General features: G+C 38.8%; 1 protein-coding gene across 4 annotated transcripts in view; it reads left to right on the plus strand.

The window, feature by feature from the left end:
* ENTHD1 (ENTH domain containing 1) overlaps positions 1-23,457 on the plus strand; it is a 106,881-nt gene that overhangs the window by 44,447 nt on the left and 38,977 nt on the right. For all 4 annotated transcript variants that reach the window (XM_086712210.1, XM_025926381.2, XM_086712212.1 and 1 more), the window contains 2 exons: positions 2,749-2,867; positions 16,633-16,756. In XM_086712210.1, the coding sequence (XP_086568336.1) occupies positions 2,749-2,867; positions 16,633-16,756 (243 nt within the window). The remainder of the gene's footprint in view (positions 1-2,748; positions 2,868-16,632; positions 16,757-23,457) is intronic.

A 23,457-nucleotide genomic window follows, 5' to 3' on the forward strand; every position in this document is an offset into this window, starting at 1 on the left:
CCATATTTACCTCACTGTCAAAGCCAACTCTTATAAGTCAAAACAGTCGGCCAAATCAGATTTAAACTTTCTTCTTTTTTTTTTTTTTTATTTTTTTAATGTTTATTTTTGAGAGACAGAACGTGAGTGGGTGAGGGGCAGAGAGAGAGGGAGACACAGAATCTGAAGCAGGCTCCAGGCTCTGAGCTGTCAGCCACAGAACCTGATGCAGGACTCAAACTCACAAACCTCAAGATCATGACCTGAGCCGAAGTCAGACACTTAACTTACTGAGCCACCCAGGTGCCCCTTGCACTTTCTCTAGAAAACATTTTACTTTGTTTGTTTAAATAGACATGTAATAGACACTCTGGTTGTGTTCACACTCCTGAATTCTTTTCCTAAGAGAGATGGCGAGGGCATGGAGCCTTGTCAGTTTGTTGGGTTGATGAAATGAGGTGCCCCGCCGCCCCCCCCCCCCCGCCCCCGGCCCCGTGCTTCCCTTCTTTCCTCTCCTGGGACTCTTCCTCAGAATGATGCATCTCTGACAATAGCTGGGGATGAAAAGCACAGGACATTAAATGGAAGTTGTTAAATACAGCTCCCCCATACTGTAGTATGTCTCAATACCAAACATCCCAGGATGGACGAAAATACCCTGTTACTCATGCCATGCGTTGCCATTAAAAGAAACATGCGTAAACAGAACAAATTGTGGAGCTTTACTTTGGGTTTTTCCAGCCTTGATTAAAAGAGGATTCCCTGGGAATGCAAGCTGGTGCAGCCACTCTGGAAAACAGTATGGAGGTTCCTCAAAAAACTAAAAATAGAACTACCCTACCACCCAGCAATTGCACTACTAGGCATTTATCCAAGGGATACAGGTGTGCTGTTTCGAAGGGACACATGCACCCCAATGTCTATAGCAGCACTATCAACAATAGCCAAAGTATGGAAAGACCCCAAATGCCCATCAATGGGTGAATGGATAAAGAAGATGTGGTACATAGACACAATGGAGTATTACTCAGCAATCAAAAAGAATGAAATCTTGCCATTTGCAACTACGTGGATGGAACTGGAGGGTATTCTGCTAAGGGAAATTAGTCAGAGAAAGACAAAAATCATATGACTTCACTCCTATGAGGACTTTAAGAGACAAAACAGATGAACATAAGGGAAGGGAAACAAAAATAATGTAAAAACAGGGAGGGGGACAAAACAGAAGAGACTCATAAATAAGGAGAACAAACAGAGGGTTACGAGAGGGGTTGTGGGAGGGGGATGGGCTAAATGGGGAAGGGGCATCAAGGAATCTACTCCTGAAATCGTTGCACTAGATGCTAACTAATTTGGATGTAAATTTTAAAAAATAAAAAATAAAATTAAAAAAAAAATAGATAAGACAAAAACAATCCAGTAAAAAAAATGGACAAAAGATTTCAAGATAGTGTTTACAGGAGAATAAATGTAGGCAGCTTTTAAGCATATGAAAATATGCTCAGCTTTGTTCCTTCATAGTAAGAGAAATACACATTAACCAGAACAATACCATTTCCCATTTATTATATTGTTACAAATCTGAAAGTTCCATAACACAGTGTGTGCGTTGATGGAGGGCAACTGGAGATTGCATCTAAATTGGAAATGTAATCCTTTGACCCACGGATTCTACATGTAGCACTGTAAATTTCACATATATTTGCACACATTAAAAAAGACGTACAAGATTTAAATAAATAAATATATACATAAATAAATAAATAAAAAAGGATTCCCTATACTAGTCTTTTCTACTATTGTTTGGTGTTTAGAGGTTCTTGTGTTTGCAGCATAAAGGAAGATGAGACACAGGAAGGTGGGGAGAGGCTAGGCCTTTCTTTGTAAAGTGGGAGGAAATTGATTAGGAAAGGGAAGGAGCTGGGCGCCTGGGTGGCTCAGACAGTTTCGCTTCAACTTAGGCCCAGGTCATGATCTCACGTTTCATGGGTTCCAGCCTCTCGTCGGGCTCTGTGCTGACAGCTCGAAGCCTGGAGTCCGAGTCTCCCTCTCTGTGTCTCCCTGTGTCTTGTCTCCCTCTCTCTCTGCCCCTCTCCCGCTCGCTCTCTGTCTCTGTCTCTCTCTCTCTCAAAAATAAATAAGCGTTTAAAAAAAATACAAAAAAGGGGCGGGCGCCTGGGCGGCTCCGTCGGTTGAGTGTCCAACCTCAGCTCAGGTCATGAAAACGGCAACTACAAAACCATTCAGCAAAAACGTATAAGCAGAACTATCCATTTATTTTCATCGGCATATTCTCTTACGTTGAAATTTTTTTTTTAATTTCGTTTAAAAGCAGTTTCTCATCATCTAACCTATAGGTCATATATGTGACCACATGAAATTCGCCCTGCAGTAATAAGGTTCTTTTACATCTTAATTAGACTGATTCTAGTTGTCATTCCTACTTTGCTAAGAATAATGTTCAAATTCTGTTTTCTATGCTGTATTGTACCTTATTTTTAAAAAGCTGTTTCAAGTAATGAAGTGTAAAATAAAATTGTCGATGGTAGAAGAGACTAGAATCAAAGTTGTATTTTTAAATCTGCCTGAATTAGCTGACTATAATACAGGGATACATTAAAATGACCATTGGCAGATGATGTCTATGTTGCAGACAAAATGGATCTTCCGGAGTAATTAACTTAAGAATTGCGAGCTAATGTAAAAACATTATGATTTTTTTTTTTTTTTTTTTGCCAAACTGAAATCTTAGCTTTCTGTTGTTGACAGAAAACGCCCCCAAGGCGGGATTGAAACAAGAGCAGCGCCAAGACATCCAATTGCCTAGTGGGACTGTGTTGTCCCAGGAAACACCACCAGTCGAGACGAATGTTTGGAAATCAACAGAGGTAAGTCATTGTGGCAGTTTCCTGTTGCCTCTGTAACAAATTACCACAAACTCCGTGCCTTAAATCAGCACAGATGTGTCATTTTGCAGTTCTGTAGGTCAGAAGTCGGACACAGGACTCACTGGGCTAAAATCAAGGTATCATCTGCAGCCTGCCTCCCTTTCTGGAGGCCTGAAGGGAAAATTTGTTTCCTTGTCCTCTCTGGCTTCCTGTGTTCTAAGAGAACACTTGTCTTTTAATTTTACTGTCTTTTGTTTTACCCCGTTTTAAATAAGAACGCGGTTAAATTACGAAAGTTTTCCGTTAAAGCTCATGCTTTAAAAAAAATCTTCCTAAAGAAATTCTTCTTTATCCTAATAGAATAAAGCTCTCTTATCTTTTCTTCTAAATGAAATCCTCGTGTCCTCTAGAATATTACCACATACCATAAGAGAGGGGTCTTACTGTCTTTATACCTGTGGATAAACAGTGTTTAATTTATTGTACAGTCCATCTCTCTCTACTCATCTAAAATAACTTTTTAAAAGACTTCAGGAAGTTGCAGAAATAGTACAGACTCCCATGTACCCTTTACCCGGCTTCTCCCAATGTTGGCATCTTATATAACTGCGGTGCAACATCAAAATGAGGAAATGGATGTTGGTATGTTACTGCTAACTAGATTACGGACCTTATTCAGTTTCCAAATTTTTAATTCACTATTCAATTAAAAAAATTTTTTTAATGTTTATTTATTTTTGAGGGAGAGACAGAGACAGAGCACGAGTGGGAGAGGGTCAGAGAGAGAGGGAGACACAAAATCCAAAGCAGGCTCCAGGCTCTGAGCCGTCAGCACAGAGCCCGATGCGGGGCTCGAACCCGTGAACCGTGAGATCATGACCTGAGCTGAAGTCGGATGTTTAACTGACTGAGCCACCCAGGCACCCCTCACTAGCTGATTTTTTAACCTCCATTTGTGTGTGTGTGTGTGTGTGTGTGTGTGTGTGTGTGTGTAGGGGGAGTGCTATGCAATTTTATTCTAAGTATAGATTCATGTAATCACCAAAAGAAATCCCTCATGCTATCCACCCATCTCATTCCCCACACCCCAACCACGTCCTCCCCTGACGACCACTAATCTTTTCTCTATCTTTATAGTTTTATTATTTCTAGAATGCTATGTAAATGAATTCAGACCATATGTAATCTTTTGAGATCGTTTTAATTTTTTTCACTTAGCATAATGCTCATGATGTCCATTCAGTTGTGAAGTTTTTGTATCTCTGGGATAAATGTCTAGGGGTGTGATTGCTAGGTTGTATATTAAGTACCTACTAAATGTGGTAAGAAACTGTCCACCTGTTTCCTAGACTGGCTGTACCATTTTACATTCCCACCAGCAGTGTAGGAGAGACCCAGTTTCTCTGCCTTCTCACCAACTTGTGGCATCACCGTTTTTATTTTGGCTATTCTAATAGGTTTGTGACGATATCTCATCATGGTTTTTAGTTGATGTTTCCCCAAATGGCTAATGATGCTGAACATCTTTTCGTGTGCTCGTTTGTATCATCGTCACTTCTCTTCGGTGACATATATCTTCATATCTTTTGCTCATTTTCTAATTGGACTGATGATGGTTTATTACCGTTGAGTTAGGAGAGTTCTTTGTATATTCTGGATACCAGTGTGTTTCTACTTGTGCTCTCATCCATGAAGATGTTCATCTTGTTTTTGAGCATGACCTGTGTCTTTAATTTTCACATCTGTATTTTTCTCTTTCATTGCTGTGTGTTTGGGGAGGGAAGGTATCCCCAAAGTTTGAATTTACAGAACCATCTTGACTGGAAATCTGTTCCATTTAAGACTGTTTACAATGATCTCATCACTCATTTGTTTTTCTGTTTTATGTGTGTTTCTCCTTCTAGAAGGAAAGCTCCTTGAGAGTAACGACCATTTTAGTCTTACTCATTACTGAATCTTCACTTGCCAAATTTTTGTTAATGAAGAAATGACTGAATGGTAGACACTCAATTTTAACTTCCTTCTCTTCCTCCCCTGTGAAAGAGGCTTGTTTGGTCTTCTGTTTTGTTTAGTGTTCCCTGCCACAGTTCCTATGAGAGTGGCTGGAATTATTTATTGACCTTCTGATCCCAACCCTTTCCCTGAACCCAGTTAGGTATTGGATTTGCCTGATTTTCTAGCAGCCCAGAAAAGTACATAAAATTAAAATTTCACTTTTCCCTAATTGCATCACAGCCCACGGACTGAAAGAAAATATGTAGACCGTTTTAAAAGATATGACATTAAGCAAAATTATTTTTATTATTATTGTTATTTTTTTAAGTTTATTTATTTTGAGAGGTGGGGGATGAGGGGAGAGAGAATCCCAAGCAGGTCCCGCGCTGTCAGCACAGAGCCTGATGTGGGGCTCGAATTCATGAGCTGAGATGAAATCAAGAGTCTGACTCCCAACAGACCGAGCCACCCAGGCACCCCAAGCAAAATTATTTTTAAATATGCGGTCAGTTTTGTTTACTGCCGATGGCTTTTAAGGGAGAAAATAGACTTCAATAGTCTTACATGCTTTGGAGCCTAACAAAGACATAAAGTGCCACCTAGCTTTTTTTGTATCAGTCCCCAAATTCTCATTATTATTGTTTTTTTCTGACTTTAGAGGAAACCGCTGTAATTGATTTACATCATTCAGCATCTTATATCAGTTAGCAAAAAATGGTGCCCTTCTCTCAAAAGAAGTTTGAAGTTAGATTTCTCTTTCTCAAAGCATTACTATATCATGACACTATTCCATCATTTTACTGACGAGCATCTCTCTTATTACTGTCAGGAACATTTGATGTGACCCAATATATCCTCTCCAGAAATCTGCTTTTGTGGCAGAAGACAAAACCTACCAGGCTGAACAGTGAATCTAATTGTTGTTGCCAAATGTACTACATCTACATTAAAATTCTCATGTTCTTAATACAGAATGAGAAAGAAATGATACTGTTGATTGCTTAGGCAGATGAAGGGGGCTTAAAAATATCTTCTAAAAACTTTAAATAGAAATCTCTTTATTCTCTTTCTACAAATGAAAGGATGATCTAAAAGCAGTAAATAAAATTCTTAACAGAACAGGGCATTCAAAAGCAGAGCAGAGCTTGCTTGTGGTACTTTCAAAACTCAGGAAAGCCTTTAAACGTACAGCACTTAGACATGGGTATGTGTTCTCTCTAGGTACTGCCCAGAATCTTTATTATTGAATTTGATAATTAATAAGGTTATTACGTAGCCTTTCACCACCTCAAGAGACCTTCCTCTTTTCCTGTTTGAGGAGATTCAACAATGAGGGTTATGATTTTTTTTTTTTTTTTTTTTTTTTTGGTCACAGTTGTTTCTATAGCAACCGATAGGGACGCTATGAATTGGTTCACGCAGAATTAAAGCTGACCAAAGCCTTCAGTCTAGTTGTGAGTTTGGAAGTGACGGGAGATAAATGTTTATTTCCTCCTGCTTCTGTTTATTATTTTGTTAAATGAAGAGTAAACAGTTTTTATCCTTGGGCTTATTAGCATATCATTTATTATATTTGCAAAACTTTGAACTCATCAAAGCTGTTAGGGAAATGGAAATTGTACCTATTCTAATCATGCTAATCCATCATCCCCTTACTTCGTTTCTGCATCATTGCTTTATGCTAAAAAGCCCTTTTTTATTTTCATGTCTGTACTTTTATTCTTTTCAAGTTGGAAGATACTTGCTGGAAAAAGTTGAAACAATATGAAAGGGTCAAGAGTGAAAAACAAAGTTTCTTCTTACTTCTCTATACACCTTCAGTTCCTTCCTTCCCTTGGAGGCATCCGTTACCAACTAGGTTCTTAGAAATCTGGGAGGGAAATTTTCTGTGTCCAGGCATTTCTTTTATCTAAGGATTCATTCCGTATATACTGCTCTGCAGCATGCCTCGAACTAAACAATGTATCTTGGACATCTTTTTTATTTATGTAATAAATGCAAATGTATTCATGTAATAAATGCAATGATTTGGTGTGTGTTGTTCCACATCTTTTTCGCTAAACTGTAGATCATGGATGTCTTTCTCTATCAGTATGGATAGCGGTGCTGTATTCTTTCTTATTTTTAAAATTGCTTAATGTTTATTTATCTTTTGAGAGACACAGAGAGCGAGTGGGGGAGGGGCAGGGAGAGGGAGACACAGAATCCGAAGCAGGCTGCAGGCTCCGGGCTCCGAGCTGTCAGCACAGAGCCCGACGCGGGGCCTAAACTCACAAACTGCCAGATCATGACCTGAGCTGAAGTCGGACGCTTCGCCGACTGAGCCACCCAGGCACCCCTAGCTGTGCATATTCTTGATGCATAAATGAATCTTCGCTTATTTGGCCATCCCCTGTTGGTAATCATTTAGGGATATTTTTATGTTTTTGTCTATTAAGAGCAATATTGTAACAGCGGTTCTTGTACACATTTTATATGATGCTGTCCTAAAAGGGGACTCGCTGAAAGATTATATTTATTTTTAGTTTTGAAAAGTACTGCCACACTGTCCTCCCAAAAGTTGCACCGATTTATGCCCACCAAAAGCATAGTTTTGCAAATACTGAGTATTATCAAACTTGTACACTTTTTTGTCTGAAAGGTGGGGAAAATTTGTTTTAATTTATTCCATTGTAATTGCAGGTAAGACTGGAAGAACTTTTCACATGTTTCTCGGGGATTTGTGTTTCTTTTTTTTTAAGTTTATTTATTTACTTAGAGAGAACATGTGAGTGGGGGAGGGGCAGAGAGGGAGAGAGAGAGAATCCCAAGCAGGCTCCTCACTGTCAATACAGAGCCCGATGCAGAGCTCGAACTCACAAACCGTGAGATCACGACTTGAGCGGAAGCCAAGAGTCAGACACTCAACCGACTGCACCACCCAGGTGTCCCTGTGTTTCTTTTTTATTATTAACTATTCATCTCCTTTGCTCGTTTTTCTGTTTGGTTTCTCATCTTTTTGTTATCAGTTTCTAAGAGCTATTTGGCTATTAAATAATTAGCTCATTGTCTGCTTCTTTATCTCTTTATTCATTTCCAGGTTTTCGTGTGATTTTTTTTTAATATTTTTTTATTATTTTTATTTTTATTATTTTTTTTAACGTTTATTTATTTTTGAGACAGAGAGAGACAGAGCATGAACAGGGGAGGATCAGAGAGACGGAGACACAGAATCTGAAACAGGCTCCAGGCTCTGAGCTGTCAGCACAGAGCCCGACGCGGGGCTCGAACTCACGGACCGCGAGGTCATGACCTGAGCCGAAGTCGGCCACTTAACTGACTGAACCACCCAGGCGCCCCTCGTGTGATTTTTTAATTTTATTTATGGCTTTTTTTTTTTTTTTTTTTTGCCTTTGCAAAGGGAAAACATACTGCTCTTTCTTTGTCTCTTTTTTTCCTTTCACACCTGCCGTCGCACTTCACTTCTGACACAAGAGATGTGGGTTTTCCACACACCCAGCTGTTGTCTACAACACTAGCTGGGTGTGCTGCAACTTAACTTGATTCTGACACTGTCTGCCTAAAGATGGCATCAGATTTCACAGGCTTAAGTGCCCAGTCCCCAAAGCTTCCTTTCCCCCACCTCCCATTTCAGATGCCAACTGCAAATCTCGGGCTGTCACCTGTACTTCTGACCTGCTGTAAATCCGGGTTCCCATGACCCCCTCCTCGGGTTTGATCACCCGCTAGAACAGCTTAAGAACCCATGGAAATATTTACTCGCAGATGCTGCTTTATTATATAATAAAGGATGTGATAAAGGGTGCAGATGAATTGCCAGATGTAGAAACACACAGGGCAAGACCCAGAAGTTTCCCTAGTGCAAGAGTTTAAGTCCCCATGGAGTTGGGCTGTGTCACCCTCCCAGCATGTCCTGTATTCACCAACCCAAAAGCTCTTTGCACCGCAAACATTTGGGATTTTTATGGTGGCTTCATCAGATGAGCGTGACTGATCCTTTATTCCATCTCCAGTCTCTCTCCCCTTCCAGGGGGATGCGGTGTGGGACTGAAAGTTCCAGGCTTCTAATCATGGCTTGGTCTTTCTGGTGACCAGTCCCCATCCCGAAGCTGTCAGGAACCCACCAAGAGTCACCTCACAAAACAAAAGACACTCTCAGCTCCCAGAAAATTCCAAGTGATATAGGAGCTCTGTGTCAGGAGCCAGGGTCAAAGACCAAATATTAAAACAAAAGATGCTCCTAGCACTCCTCTCACTTAGGAAATTACAGGAGTTCAGGGGCTCTGGGCCAGCACCAGAGACAAAGACCAAATATATATTTATTATGACTCCTATATCACAGCCTTAAAGCAGTCTTTAATTTTCATTAAAAAGTAGTCAAATTTGCCTTTCCATTACGGCTTCTAGATTTTAAGTCATTCTTAGAAAGACCTTCCCTAGTCTAAGATTTTATTAAATATCACCCTGGCTTTTTATTTTAACAAGCTATTTTTTAGATCAGTTTTAGATTCACAGCAGAAGTGAGTAGAAAGTAAGAGATTTTTCCATATACCCGATGCATACCCCCACCCGCCTCTGCCCTGTATGACCTCCCCCACGATTACCATCCACCCCAGGGTGGTACATTTGTTATAATCAATGAACCTAAATTAACACTCATTACCATCCAAAGACCACAGTTTACATTAAGGTTTGCTGTGTGTTCTGTGAGTTTTGACAAATGTATGGTGATATGTATCTGCCATTATAGTGTCATAGAGAATGGTTTCATTGTACTAAAAATTCTCTATGTTCCATCTATTTATTCCTTTTCCTGCTAACGCCTGGAAACCACTGATCCTCTTACTGTCTCCTTAGTTTTGCCTTTTTCAGAAAGTCATATGGTTGGAATCATACAGTATGTAGCCTTTCCAAACTGGTTTCTTTCATTTAGTAATATGCATTTAAGATTTCTGTGTCTCTTTATGGTTTGATAGCTCATTTCTTTTTTTAACGCTGAATAATATGCCATTGTCTGGGGGTGCCTGGGTGACTCAACTGGTTAAGCATCTGACTTCTGATTTCAGCTCAGGTCCTGATCCCATGGTTTGTGAGTTCAAACCCTGCGTCGGGCTCCACACTGACAGCATGAAGCCTGCTTGGGATTCCCTCTCTCTCTCTCTCTCTCTCTCTCTCTCTCTCTCTCTCCCCCCCCACCCACCCACTCATGTGTGCACTCTCTCTCTCTCAAGAATAAATAAATTTAAAAAAATATGCCATTGTCTGGATGTACCACAGTTTATTAACCCATTCACCTCCTGAAAGACATCTTGGTTGTTTCTGACTTTTGGCAATTATGAATAAAGCTACTATGAACAATTGTGTGTAGGTGTTTGTGTGCACGTAAGTTTTCGACTCTTTTGGGTAAATACCAAGGAGTGCAATTGCTAGGTTGTGTGGTAAGTGTAGGTTTAGTTTTGTAAAAAACTACCCTAGTTCTTTTATGCTTTAATTTTTAAAATATAGTTAAATGCTATCCATCAAAAAATTATTTAATGAATGAAGAGTGTTAAAGATTCACCTTTAAATTTGTATTTTTACAAATGATAATCAATGCTGTTTGTTCAATGCTGTTTGTTGAACAATCCACCTTTTCCCCATTGACTTGAATAGTGCCTTCTATCACACAATAAATTCCCATTTATGCTTACGCCCATTCCTGGATTTTCTACTTGTTTATATTAAAGACGCAACATACAAAGATCAGCTGTAACATTTAAAAAAAGAAAGAAGGAAAGGCTACGTATAAAGGGAAAGAAGGGAATAAAGTAGGGAGGAGAAATAGAAGCTAAATTTCTTTGATTGTACCGTGATTTTAGATTTGTCATTGGAATCCTGGAAATATTTTTGCATAATTACGAAACAAAATCGAAGTAAAGAAAGTAATCCTTTAAAATGTAAAATACAATTAAACAAATGTTCCTTGCATTCGGTTGGTGTTTTTATTCTAAGATGTTGGTATTTTTGATCTGAGATTATTGTGAGCATAATGTGGGATGAATCAAATGAGTAGTCACGTGATCCTCTATTTGAATCATCTTTGGTGTCCTTGAGAACTGGGATTCTCGGTGTGGGGGACAGGAGATATGCGTGTAAGATAGAAGAGATTGTCATGACCTAATAGACCCGAATTGGATTGAAAATATATCACTATAAACTCATGAGGAATTTTACGTGAAATGTTTTGGGAAAATAAACTAAATTATTCATAGGCCAAAGGGGAAGTCTCAGAGGAAATTTAAAAATGCATATAACTGGGTAAGAAGGAAGCACAACTTATCAAAATATAGGAGGCATAGGTAAAGTAGTGGTCGGAGGGAAATTTATAGCACCAAATGCTTAGATTAGAAAAGAGGAAAGGTGTAAAATCAATAATTAGGTTTCTTGAGAAAAAAAAAAAAACTAAGAAAAACAAAATAAACCTACATGAAACAGAAGAAAGAAAATAATAAAGATCAGAAATTAGTGGAATTAAAAGCAGGAAAACAGTTAACAGAGAAAATGACTGACGCAAAAGCCAGTTCTTTGAAAAATAGAAAAATGGATAAGCCTCTAGCAAGACTGCCGAAGAGGAAAGACACCGATCACCAGATCAGGATGAAGTGGGATGTCACTACAGTTCCTGTAGCCATCAAAGGACAATAAAGAATTGCTGCCAACAACTTTATGCTCATAAATTTGACGATTTAGAAGAAATAGAACAATTTCTCAGAAAGCGGACACTACGAAAATTCAAAGAAGGTGGAATAGAACCTGAATAGTTCTGTAACCGTTAAAAAAATTTTTTAATGTTTATTTATATTTGGGGGGGAGGGGCAGAGAGAGGGAGACACAGAATCTGAAGGCTCTGAGCCATCAGAACAGACGTGGGGCTCGAACTCACGAGCTGTGCGATCATGACCTGAGCCGAACTCACATGCTTAATCAGCTGAGCCACCCAGGCGCGCCCCTGTAACCATTTTGTTTTTAAGTGAATTTGTAATATAAGTCTCCTGAAAAAGAAATCTCCACTTCCAGATGGTTTTACTGGAGAATTCTCGAATAGACACTATTTTTACACAAATGTCTTTCAAAAGTAGGAGGGAGTACTTCCCAGTTCATTTTATGAGGCAAGTATTGATGCTCTGCTACCAACCCCAGAAAAAGACCATTTCTTGTCTTACAGAAAAAAAAAAGCCATTATCTCTCATGAAATGAGAGGCAAAATCCTCAAAAAACAATTATCCAATTGAATCCAGCAATATATTTTAAAAAATTATACACCAGAACCAAGTGGGATTTAATCTAAGTTGTGGCTCAACATTTGAAAGTCAATGAATGTAATTTATCATGTCAACAAATTAAAGAAGAAAAATCGTAGGATTTTTGTCAGTTGATGGAGAAAACATTCAACAGCACGCAATACCCATTTATGGTAGAAACTCCGCAACTAGAAATAGGGACTTTCCTTAAATTGATAAAGATCATCCACACAAAACCTGCAATAGCATCGTACTTAACAGTGAATGCTTTCTTTTCAAGATCGGGAACAAGGCCAGGACTTATTCCACATAGTACTAGAAGTTCCAGCCACTGCAATAAGAAAAGAAAAGATGTGTAGAAGAAAAAATAAAATTGTCCTCATTTACAGATTGTCTGCATAGAGAATCCCAGAGAGGCGACAAAACCTTAGAGAACCAGCAAGTGAATTCAGTAGGCATGGAGGATACAAGATCAGCATACATAAATCAATTGCACTTTTTATCTTTTTTGTTTTTAATGTTTATCTGTTTCTGAAAGAGTGAGTGAGCGCAGGGGAGGAGCAGAGAGATCGAGAGACAGAGCATCCTAAGGAGGTTCTGAGCTGTCAGAGCAGAGCCTGATGTGGGGCTCGAACTCACAAGCCATGAGATCATGACCCGAGCCAAAATCAAGAGTTCAATGCTTAATGGACTGAGCCACGCAGGCACCTCTGAATTTTGTTTATCTTTTTAAAAAAAGATCTTGATTTATTTTTGAAAGAAAGGGAGCAGGGAGCAGCAGAGAGAGAGGGAGACAGAGAATCTGAAGCTGGCTCCACACTGTCAGCTCAGAGCCTGACTTGGGGCTCGAACTCATGAACCGTGAGAGCATGACCTGAGCTGAAATGGGACGCTTAACCGACTGAGCCACCCAGGCACTCCTCAATTGCATTTTTACGTACTAATAGTGAACATGTGGAAACTGAAATTAAGACACATGCCATTTGTAATTACTGCCCCCCAATGAAATCCTTAGGTATAATTGTAACAAAAACATGTATAGAATCAGTATCCTGAAAATTAGAAAATACTGATGAAAGATTTTAAAGACCAGTCAATTAAAGACATACCAGTTTCACAGATTGGAAGACTTGTCATAGTAAAGATGCCCCTCATTACTCTATAGGTTTAATGCAATTCCTATAAAAATTCCAGCAAAGCTTTTTTTTTTTCGAGATAGATAATAAGCTTATTCTAAAATTTATGTGGAAAGGCACAGGCTCTAGAGCAGCTAAAACCAACTTGGAAAAGATGAATAAGGTGGAACTAATCACTCTGCCTGATACTAAGCCTAGTGCAGCTACTGCAATCAAGAGAGTATGGAATTGGAGTGTGGTATTGAGAGTGTGGAGAGATAGACACCTACGTCAGTAGAACAGGATAGAGAACCAAGAATTTAGACCCACACAAATATGGCCAATTGATTTTTAACAGAGGAACAAAAGGAATTCAACGAGGGACAACTTTTTCGACAAATGATATTGGGGCAATTGGACATTGGTATAGGCAAAATCATGGGCCTCAGTTTAAGCTTCATATAGATATTCAGTCCAAGTAGATCGTGGACTTAAATGTAAAATGTAAAACTATAAAACTTTTTTAAAATACTGGAGAAACATCTTTGGGATCTAGGGCTGGCCAAAAACATGATCCCTAAAAGAAAAAAAAGTTAGACCTCATCACAAAAAGATATAAAAACAAGTTACAGACTGGGAGAAAATGTTTGCAACCCGCATATCTGGCAAAGGACTAATATCTTGAGCATTAAAAATATAAATAAAAACCTCTTGGGGCACCTGGCTGGCTCAGTGGATAGAGCATACGAAGCTTAATCTCAAGGTCATTGAGCTCAAGCCCCATATTAGGGATGGAGCCTACTTTTTAAAAAATTAAAAATTAAAAAACTAACCTCTCAAAGCGCAACAGTTAAAAATCCAGCACAATCCAATTAGAAAATGGGCAAATGACAAGAACTGTCCCTTCAGCAAATACAAGCAGCAAATAAGCACGTGAAAAGATGTCCCGCCTCATTACCCATGAGGAATATGTAATTTAAACACACAATGAAATATCAAAATGGCTAAAGTAAAAAGTAGTGACAACACCAAATGCTGGCAAATGTGGGGAAATTGGATCAGTCAAATATTACTAGTGGGAATGTAAAATTGTAAACCTACTCTGGGAAACCGTTTGCAGCATCTTATAAAAACTAAACATGCAACTACCATAGGACTGAGCAATTGCATTCTTAGACATCTATCCCAGCAACATGGAAACTTACTTTCATACACGAAGCTACACACAGTGTTCACAGCGGCTTTATATATAATAGCCCAGATCTGGAAACAATCCAGACGGTCCTTTGACAGGTGAAACAAACTGTGATACATCTATCCCATGGATACTACACAGCAATAAAAAGGAACGAGTTATTAATGCATGAAACAACATGGATGAATTTCTGGGAATTATGCCAGGTTAAAAAAAAAAAACCAATTCCAAAAGGTTACATCCTGTATGGCTCTATGTATATAACATTTCTTCAAATGTCAAAATTATAGAAATGGAGAAAAGATTAGTAGTTGTGGGGGGCAGGCTATGGTAATAAAAATGTACCAGGAAGGGTCCTTATGGTGATGGAAATGGTCTGTATTTTGACCGTAACAGTGTCAATATCTTGGATAATATGTACTGCAGTTTTTAAGATGCTATTTTTAGGGAAAACAGGGTAAAGGATACATAGGGTCGCTCTGTATTATATCTTAATACATGTGAATCTACAGTGATTTTAAAATAAAAGTTGAATTATAAAAAGGGGCGAATCCCTTGGAAAATGGTTTGGCAGTTTCAATGAAGTTACATACTATATATTTAATGAAGTTAAATTCATATTTAAATATATGAATTCTATGAATTTGTATATTTAATGAAGTTAAATACTGTTTAAATTAACTTTTCCTATGACCTGTCCATTCTACTCCTGTGTAAATATCCAGGAGTAATGAGTACACTTGTCCATAAAAAGATTTGTGTATGAATGTTCACAGTAGCTTTATTCATTATAGCCGAAATTTGGAAACAATCCAGATGTTCATATGGAGGAGAATGGATAAACAAATTGTGGCATATTCCTACAATGGAATACTTCTTGCAAAAAAAAAGGAACGGATACACACAAGATATGGATGCATTTTTTTCACACATTACGTTAAGCAATGGGAATCAGATACAAGAGAGCATGTAGCATATGATGACATTCATATGAAGCTTAAGAACAGACGAACTCATTGCTACTGATGGAAGATAGACACTGTTTACTGGTAGTGGGAGGGTGGGACCAACTGGAAAGGAGCTTGGGGGAACTTTCTGGAGTGACAGAAATGTGGCTACATAGGTATACGGCATAATGTTAAAACCTATTGAACTGTACCCTTAAGGTTTATGCATTTTACTCTATGTTGATTATACCTTAAAGTACCGTAAAACAGATCTTCGTTCATAGGAGGAAAAAGACACGTCAACTGATCCCACCATATGGACTCTATTTGAATCCTCTCTTGGACAAGCTATAGAAAAAAAACTGCTTAATAGCACTCATGAGAAATTGAAAAGATGAGGAGCTTATAACTGATGACATTAAGGAGTTGGGAAGTTTATAGGTATAAAATAATTGTGTTAAAGAGTTCATGTCATTTAGAGAGAGGCACTGAAATCAATGATGCACCTAGGATTGGCTTCACAATAAAGCCGATGAGGACTGGTAGGATGTAAATGAAAGCAGATTGGCCATGCATTGATTTGTTTAACTGCGTGGTTGGATTGATTATCATCTGTGTTTTACTCCATGACAAAAAGTTAAAGTTCTAAAATTTAGTACAAATAGGAGCACCTGGGTGGCTCGGTTGGTTAAGCATTCAACTCTTGATTTCGGCTCAGGTCATGATCTCACTGTTTGTGGGATCGAGCCCCACATCAGGCTCTGTGCTGACAGTGCGGAGCCTGCTTGGGATCCTCTCTCGCCCTCTTTCTGCCCCTCCCCTGTTTGCGCGCATGCTCGTGTACTCTGTCTCAAAAATAAACAAACATTGAAAAAAAGATAGACACAGGTAAAACAGAACAGTAAAACAGAACAATCAGCTTCTGAGATAGTACGCCCTAAGGATGCTCACGGAGTGGTGGGGAAAGTTCATGCCTCAAACAGAAGCGTTGCTACTCTGCACTAGATGTCTTCATCAAGGAGTGAGGATCTCCAAGGGTAGAAAACCACCCTACGCTCAGTGGACACCAAGTGCATACATACCTTATATTTAAGTTCTTTCCATTAAAATGGGTTTATGTTGGCACATATAGACACAGCGTATCTCCATGAATCGTCCATCTGTTTTACCAAAGTGAAGCAGGGGGATTAATTATGTTTTTCAAACTTCATGTGCTCTCTTATTTTCTCTAAGGACCTGATGTTATTTTACGAGGATGATCCAAAGCCAGTTTTGCCCACACTTCCTCCTCCCATTACCTCATCAACTAAATGGTTATCAGAAGAGCAAGCAGACGTTTGTCACCTCTGCGATGCAGGTAAACTGGGTAAAAATTAGCAAGTCTACTCAGAAGCATCAATACGAAACACTGGGAAAGGAGTTGCTTTTCGTCAGATTTTATTTGGTGAAATATAGCAATAAGGGCTTTAATTTAACTTTGATAATGGGGGATGGGACCAGCATGGATGAATTCAGCCCACACATAATCCTATAATCCTATTTTGCCATTTGTTTCAGTGGGTTTTTTTTTTCTCTATTTTGCTTTCTTTTCTTTCTCACCATTTCAAAAATTAGTAACCACACTCAGACCTCTTACGAATGCTTTAAAAAAGCAGAAAAATCAATTTGAGTTCCTTTTTTCATTTGTATGAACATCTCTTTGATAACCAAGCTTTAGGCCAGAGTGCATGGGATCCCCCAAACTGGCTAATCGCCTCTTGAATAATTAACATTAGAGGGGGTACGGTATAAAATGATACAGACTGGCCTCCAAGAAATTACACTATCAAATTCCAACCGGGTCCTGCTGCTGTGAAAGACCTGATTGATTCACCATGGCACCACTCCATACTGTCTCTATTTTTCAGAAACTCTCAATTTTTGATACATTCTTCCTCTTGCTCTTCTCAAAAAATAGGACTCAAGACCTTCTGCCAAGTTGAGAATGAAACGTTCTCATTAGTATGTTTCATCCCCTCATTTGTCTTTGCTTTTATATCCATCCAGGCATCTTCTCCCTCATTGCAGAGGTGGCTCCTTATGTTCCGAGTTTCGTCTTCTCCCTCATCTTTGGGCCACGCACCTCGGTTTTCTCCTTATATATACCCCCAATATCCAAAATGTATTTAAAAAAAAACCCTGTAGGTTCTTAGTGTAGATTTCTTTTCTACATTTACATTTATATAATTTTCTTATAAAACTGGTCCTGAGAACGATGATGAGGATGTTTCAACAAACACAGAACACGAAGTTGTGGGTTATGGTGATATGACTCACATGGATAATTAGTTATAAGTGGTTACCATTTTTCAGACAGCTTGCTCTGTCTTCTTAGAATACGCTTTATGTAAACGGATCCAGATCCAGAAGCTCGAAAGAATAGTAAGGAAAACATTTTTGTGATCTCATATTCCCATGTATCCCCCCCGCCCCCCCCCCCCCCCGCCGCGCCCAACATTTTTTTTATTAAACTTCATTTTTAGAGCGGTTTAGGCTCCCAGTAAAATTGAATGGAAGGTACAGAGATTTCCCCATACACCCCTGCCCCCAAACAAGCACAGCTTCTCCCACTACCCACACCTCACATTTGTTGCAATCAGTGACCATACATCAATGCTTGATTATCAAAGACGATAGTTTACATTAGGGTTCTCTCTTGGTGTTGTATATTCTATGGGTTTTGAGAAACGTATCCACCATTTTAGTATCATACAGAACCTCTCTCCCTTCCTCCTAACACCCGATGCTTTGTCTCCACAATTTTGCCTTTTCCAGAAAGTCATATAGTTGGAACCATACAGGATAGCGTTTTCAGACTGACTTCTTTTATTCAGTAACATGTATTTTAAGCTCCTCTGTGTCTTTTCATGGCTTGATAGCCCATTTCTTCTTAGTGCTGAATAGGATATGATAGAGTATTTATCCATTCACCTGCTGAAGAACATCTTAGTTGTGTCTGAGTTTTGGCAATCATAATAAATAAAGCTGCTGTAAATATCCATGTGCAGCTTTTTGTGTGGAAATCAGTTTTCCCCGCCAACATTTTAATACAAGTGAAATTGAATATAAATGAGGCTCAGGGGAAGCCTTTAAGAGGAAAAAAGTCACAAAACATGTCGAGTGAGGGATGAGTCCCCCATGTTACTTGGTTAGAACTCGTCTTAATTGGAGAAGCTTCTCCTATTTTTGAGTCTTTCTCTTCTCCCGTCTTTCCTTCACACCAGTCTCAGAGATATCTTGCTAAAATGCAGATCTAAATGTTTCACTTCTCAGCTTAAAAACTTTCAGTAGTTTTCCACTACCGATAGCATGTTTAATTTTTTTATGGCGTCACATGAGACTTTCATGGCCTGCTCCCAGCCAACCCCTGTAGCCTCATCACACAATACTGCCAATACTCACAATGCTCTGTGACATTCTATTACCTGTATAGTTTCTTCTCCTTAGAAAGTCTTTGTTCCAGTTACTTCGGCTGGGTAACACATTGCTCTAAAACTTTGTGGCATAAAATAACCATTTATTCTGCTCATGGAATTCTCTGGGTCAGGAATTAGGACAGGGCACAGTGGGGATGACTTAGCTCTGTCTCATGACGTGTGTTTGGGCCTCGGCCCGAGAACACAAAGGCTGGGGATGGGAATCATCTGAAGGCTCGTTCACTCGTGTGTCTGGTGGCTGGTGCCCACTGTCGGCTGGGGGCCTCAGTTTCTCTCCACGTGAGACTCTTCATGCAGTCTCTCCACATGGGCTAGTGTGGGCTTTCTCACAGCATGGTGGCTGGGTTCCCAGGGTGAGCGTCCTGTAAAAGAAAGGACCAGGCAGTAGCTGGCTACTCTCAAAAGTCATGCTGTGAGACTTCCTTCCCATTCAGTTCATCAAAGCAATCACAAAATCTTGCCCAAGTTCAAGGGAGAGGGAACATAGACTCCCACCCCTCCATGGACTAGTGTCAATGTCATATTGAAAGAAAAGCATATGGGAGGGTGTGTGTGTTAGTACAGTCTTCTTTGGAAAATACAGTCTGCCACGGTCCTCCACCAAATTATGGATGCTTGACAAAGTCCTATTGAGACAGCCAGGCCCTGCTCAAAGGTCACTACTGCTATAAAATCTTTTCTACACACGAATTTTTCTTTTCACTGTGTCCCTGTGGGACTTTGCCTACAACCTTAGATTTGAATTTATAGTTGTGTATCATTTTATAAGTTTGATTTATTTTTAATTATGTAAGTAACAAGTGAATACACTCTTATTTTAAAAAATTCAAACAATATTGCTAGAGTCCAAATCCTCCTTGACTGTCCCTTACCCCAACACAGTCCCCTCCCCAGAGTTACCTGTTATGATCCATTTGTTGGTTACTCTCTAGGCCTTTCTCTGTGCATTTGCACACATACATGTACCTTGAAAAGTATGTAGAACTGACTTTATTTTGTTTCAGAATATTATGTATTTTTCTGAAACGTCTTAAAGCAACATCACTTGGCCATCCTATAGATGGCCTTTCTTTTTAACTCCTATATTGCCTGGGTGTTACAGTTTATTTCCCTGCCGGTAGACAGTTTGGTATTTTATATTTTTCATTATTACACTATTTCAATATTACACTATTATTTCACTATTTTCACAATATTTCACTGTTATTTCACTATTCGATATTACACTATTACAAATGATGCTTCAGTGAATAGCTGTGTGCATATATGTGAGTGTTTATTTAGGGTAGATAGATTCCTAGAAATGGAATCCCTGGGTCATAATATATGCCCGTTTTCATTTTAGTTAATGCTGCCAAATAGCCCCTCAAAATATCAATACCGATTCACACTGGCTTGCGGTATATAGAATTACTTATTCACACACACCCTCACCAGCACTTGATTTTTTTCAAGTCTTATATTTTTATCGCTTGGAAAAGGTTGCATTGCATAGTAGGTATGATTTGCATATTTCCATGTGTTAACTTGATATTTTTATTTCTTCTTCTGTGCATTGCATGCTTATATCCTTAGTCTTTTTCTTTTGGCTTGTGTGTTGTTGATCATTTAAATTCAATGATTTTGTAGCATTTGTATATAGGTCGCTGACCGTAAGAATCAAAACTGCCCTTTATCTTACCAGCAAAAGATAGGGTTATTCAGGAATAAAAGAGAATTTCAATTCAGGACAAACGAGCTGAGGCAAAATACAGGCAAGCCCAAGGAATGAAGGACAGGTACACTTTCTTAAGGAGAAAAGGAGTAGTCGGGAAGCTGTTAGAAGCTTAAAGGCCATTGGAGTAAACTGAGAGTTCCAAGTGTAATGGCTTCTCATTGACTGAGCTGTTGTTGGGAGGGGAGGGAGATATGGAAAGCCTCTCTTCCTCTTCCCAGTAGTATGCGCCTTCAAGGTCAAGTCCTGCTCTTCTGTCTTGTGTGCAATTGACTAGAGTGGTAGGGCGTGAGAGCTTCTCCTAGGGAAACCTCCGGACTCCATTTTAGTGAGGGTTTCCGTTACTAATTTTCATGCTGTTACTAATCCTTTCTGTGATTTATGTTGCAAATATCATCTTCTAGGCTGTGAAGTGTCTTTCAGATTTCTTTACAGAAGATTTGTGTTTTGTTGGTGTTTTTGTAGAAGTCTGATGTTTTGTGTAGTCAAGTGTATTATTATTTCCCTTCAGAGCTTTTGTTTTTTGTTTTTGTAAATTTATTTTTTACTAAAGTATAATTAACATACAGTGTTATATAAATTTCAGGTGTACAACGTAATGATCAGACAGTTCTGTGCAATACTCAGTAGTGCTCACCATGATAAGTATAGTGACCATCAGACAACTTTATTACAACCTTATTGACTATATTTCCTGTGCTGTGCTTTTCATCTCTGTGCCTTATTTATTTTATAACTAGAAGTTTGTACCTTTATCTATTCCATCCCCCCACCTCTCCTCTGGCAACCACCAATCTGGTCTCTGTATTTAAGAGTCTGTTTTTTGTTTCTTTCTCTCTCCGTTTGTTCCTTTGTTTCATTTCTTAGATTCCACACATAAGCTAAATCATATGGCGTTTGTCTTTTTTGTGTAACTTTCTAAAGAAGACCTACAGATGGCCAACAGACACATGAAAAGATGCTCAACATCAGTAATCATCAGGGAAATGCAAATCAGAACCCCAATGAAATACTGCCTTACACCTGTCAGAATTGCACTGTTGGTGGCAATGTAAATTAGCGTAGCCACTGTGGAAAGCAATATGGAGGTTCTTCAAAAAATTAAAAATATAAATACCATTATAATCTAGTAATTCCACGACTGGGTATTGACCCAAAGAAGACAAAAACACTAATTCAAAAAGACATGTACACCCCTATGTTTACTGCAGTGTTATTTACAATGTTCAAGACGTGAAAGCAACCCAAGGGTCCATCGATAAATGGATAAAGAATATATAAGATACACACACACACACACACACACACACACACACAAGAATATTACTCAACCATAAAAAAGAATGAGATCTTGCCATTTACAACAACGTGGGTGAACCTACAGGGTATAACGCGAAGTGAAATAAATAAATGGAGAAAGACAAATACCACATATTTTTTTGTGTTTTAAGAAGGCTTTCCCTACACCACGTTCATAGTATATATTCACCCATTTTTAAATTTTGTTTTAGTGCTTTTATTTTTTCAATTTGAGAGAGCGAGAGCCCACAACCGGGGGGAGGGGCAGAGGGAGAGAGAGAATCTTAAGCAGGCTCCATGCTCAGTGTAGGGCCCAACGCGGGGCTCGATCCCATGACCCTGAGAGTCAAGAGTCGGTTGCTCAACCGACTGAGCCACTCAGGTGCCCCTGCTTTAGTTATGCTTTAATCTATGTGGATTTAAAGGATTTGTGATGGGTTCTAGATATGGTCAGTGGGAGGCCAGTTGTATCAACATTTATTGACTAGTTTATTTCTCTTCACTGTTTTGAAATGACTCTTTAACCTGTACTAAATAGTATCTGTTTATCAACTCTGTTCTGTTCTGTTGATCCATTCTTCCAGTCATGGTCTGTTTAATTTTTTGCAATTACTGTAATAATATGCGATAGTATGAATGTATTCTATTTTACTTAACCAGTATTATATTAAGGGTAACTTAGGTTATTCCCCTATTTTTGTTATTATAAATGATGATGAAATGACCTCTTTCTCTCCTTTCAAATAAAGTAGGCTTATAATTTATATTGTTACTATTTATTATTATTTATATTATTTGTTTCACAATTTTATGCAAACTCTAAAATACATTAGTCTGAATTTCTGCTGATAAATTGTGTCCAGTTCATAACTTATCCTGTCAACAAATGGTTCTAATTTCCATGTTATAATTTCAGTGGCTTCAGCCCAAAGGCAAAAATAAAGAAGGAGAGTCATTCTGTACAACATCCTCTTCTCCCTTGCCTTCCCCCTTCTTGGGCACACCGTGATCTGCTGTTCATACTGGCCTGCAGCGTGTAGGCATACTTACCCCTCACTAACTCTTTGTCTTAGCTTCACTGATCCCACCCCTTTCTTTCATTCTCTGAGTGGCCACTCATTTGAATTTTGTGTTCATCATTCTCTGCTTTCTTTATAGTTTTACTACATACGTTTATGCTATAAACAGTAAGTTACTTAGTTGTGTGTGTGTGTGTTTTAAGTTATTTTATTTATTTATTTATTTATTTATTTATTTATTTATTTATATTTTGAGAGAGAGACAGAGCACAAGTGGATGAAGGGCAGAGAGAGAGAGAGAGAGACACAGAATCTAAAGCAGGCTCCAGGCTCCGAGCTCTCAGCACAGAGCCTGATGTGGGGCTCAAACTCACGAACCATAAGATCATGACCTGAGCCGAAGTTGGACACTTAACCCACTGAGCCACCCGGGCGCCCCCAGTTTTTTTTTTTTTTTAATTTTTTTTACATTTATTTATTTTTGAGAGACACAGAGAGACAGAGTACAAGTGGGGGAGGGGCAGAGAGAGAATGAGACACAGAGTCAGAA

The sequence above is a fragment of the Puma concolor genome, chromosome B4 (genome assembly GCF_028749965.1).
Source record: "Puma concolor isolate L17-30 chromosome B4, mPumCon1.1.hap2, whole genome shotgun sequence".
In the NCBI taxonomy this organism is placed as follows: Eukaryota; Metazoa; Chordata; class Mammalia; order Carnivora; family Felidae; genus Puma; species Puma concolor.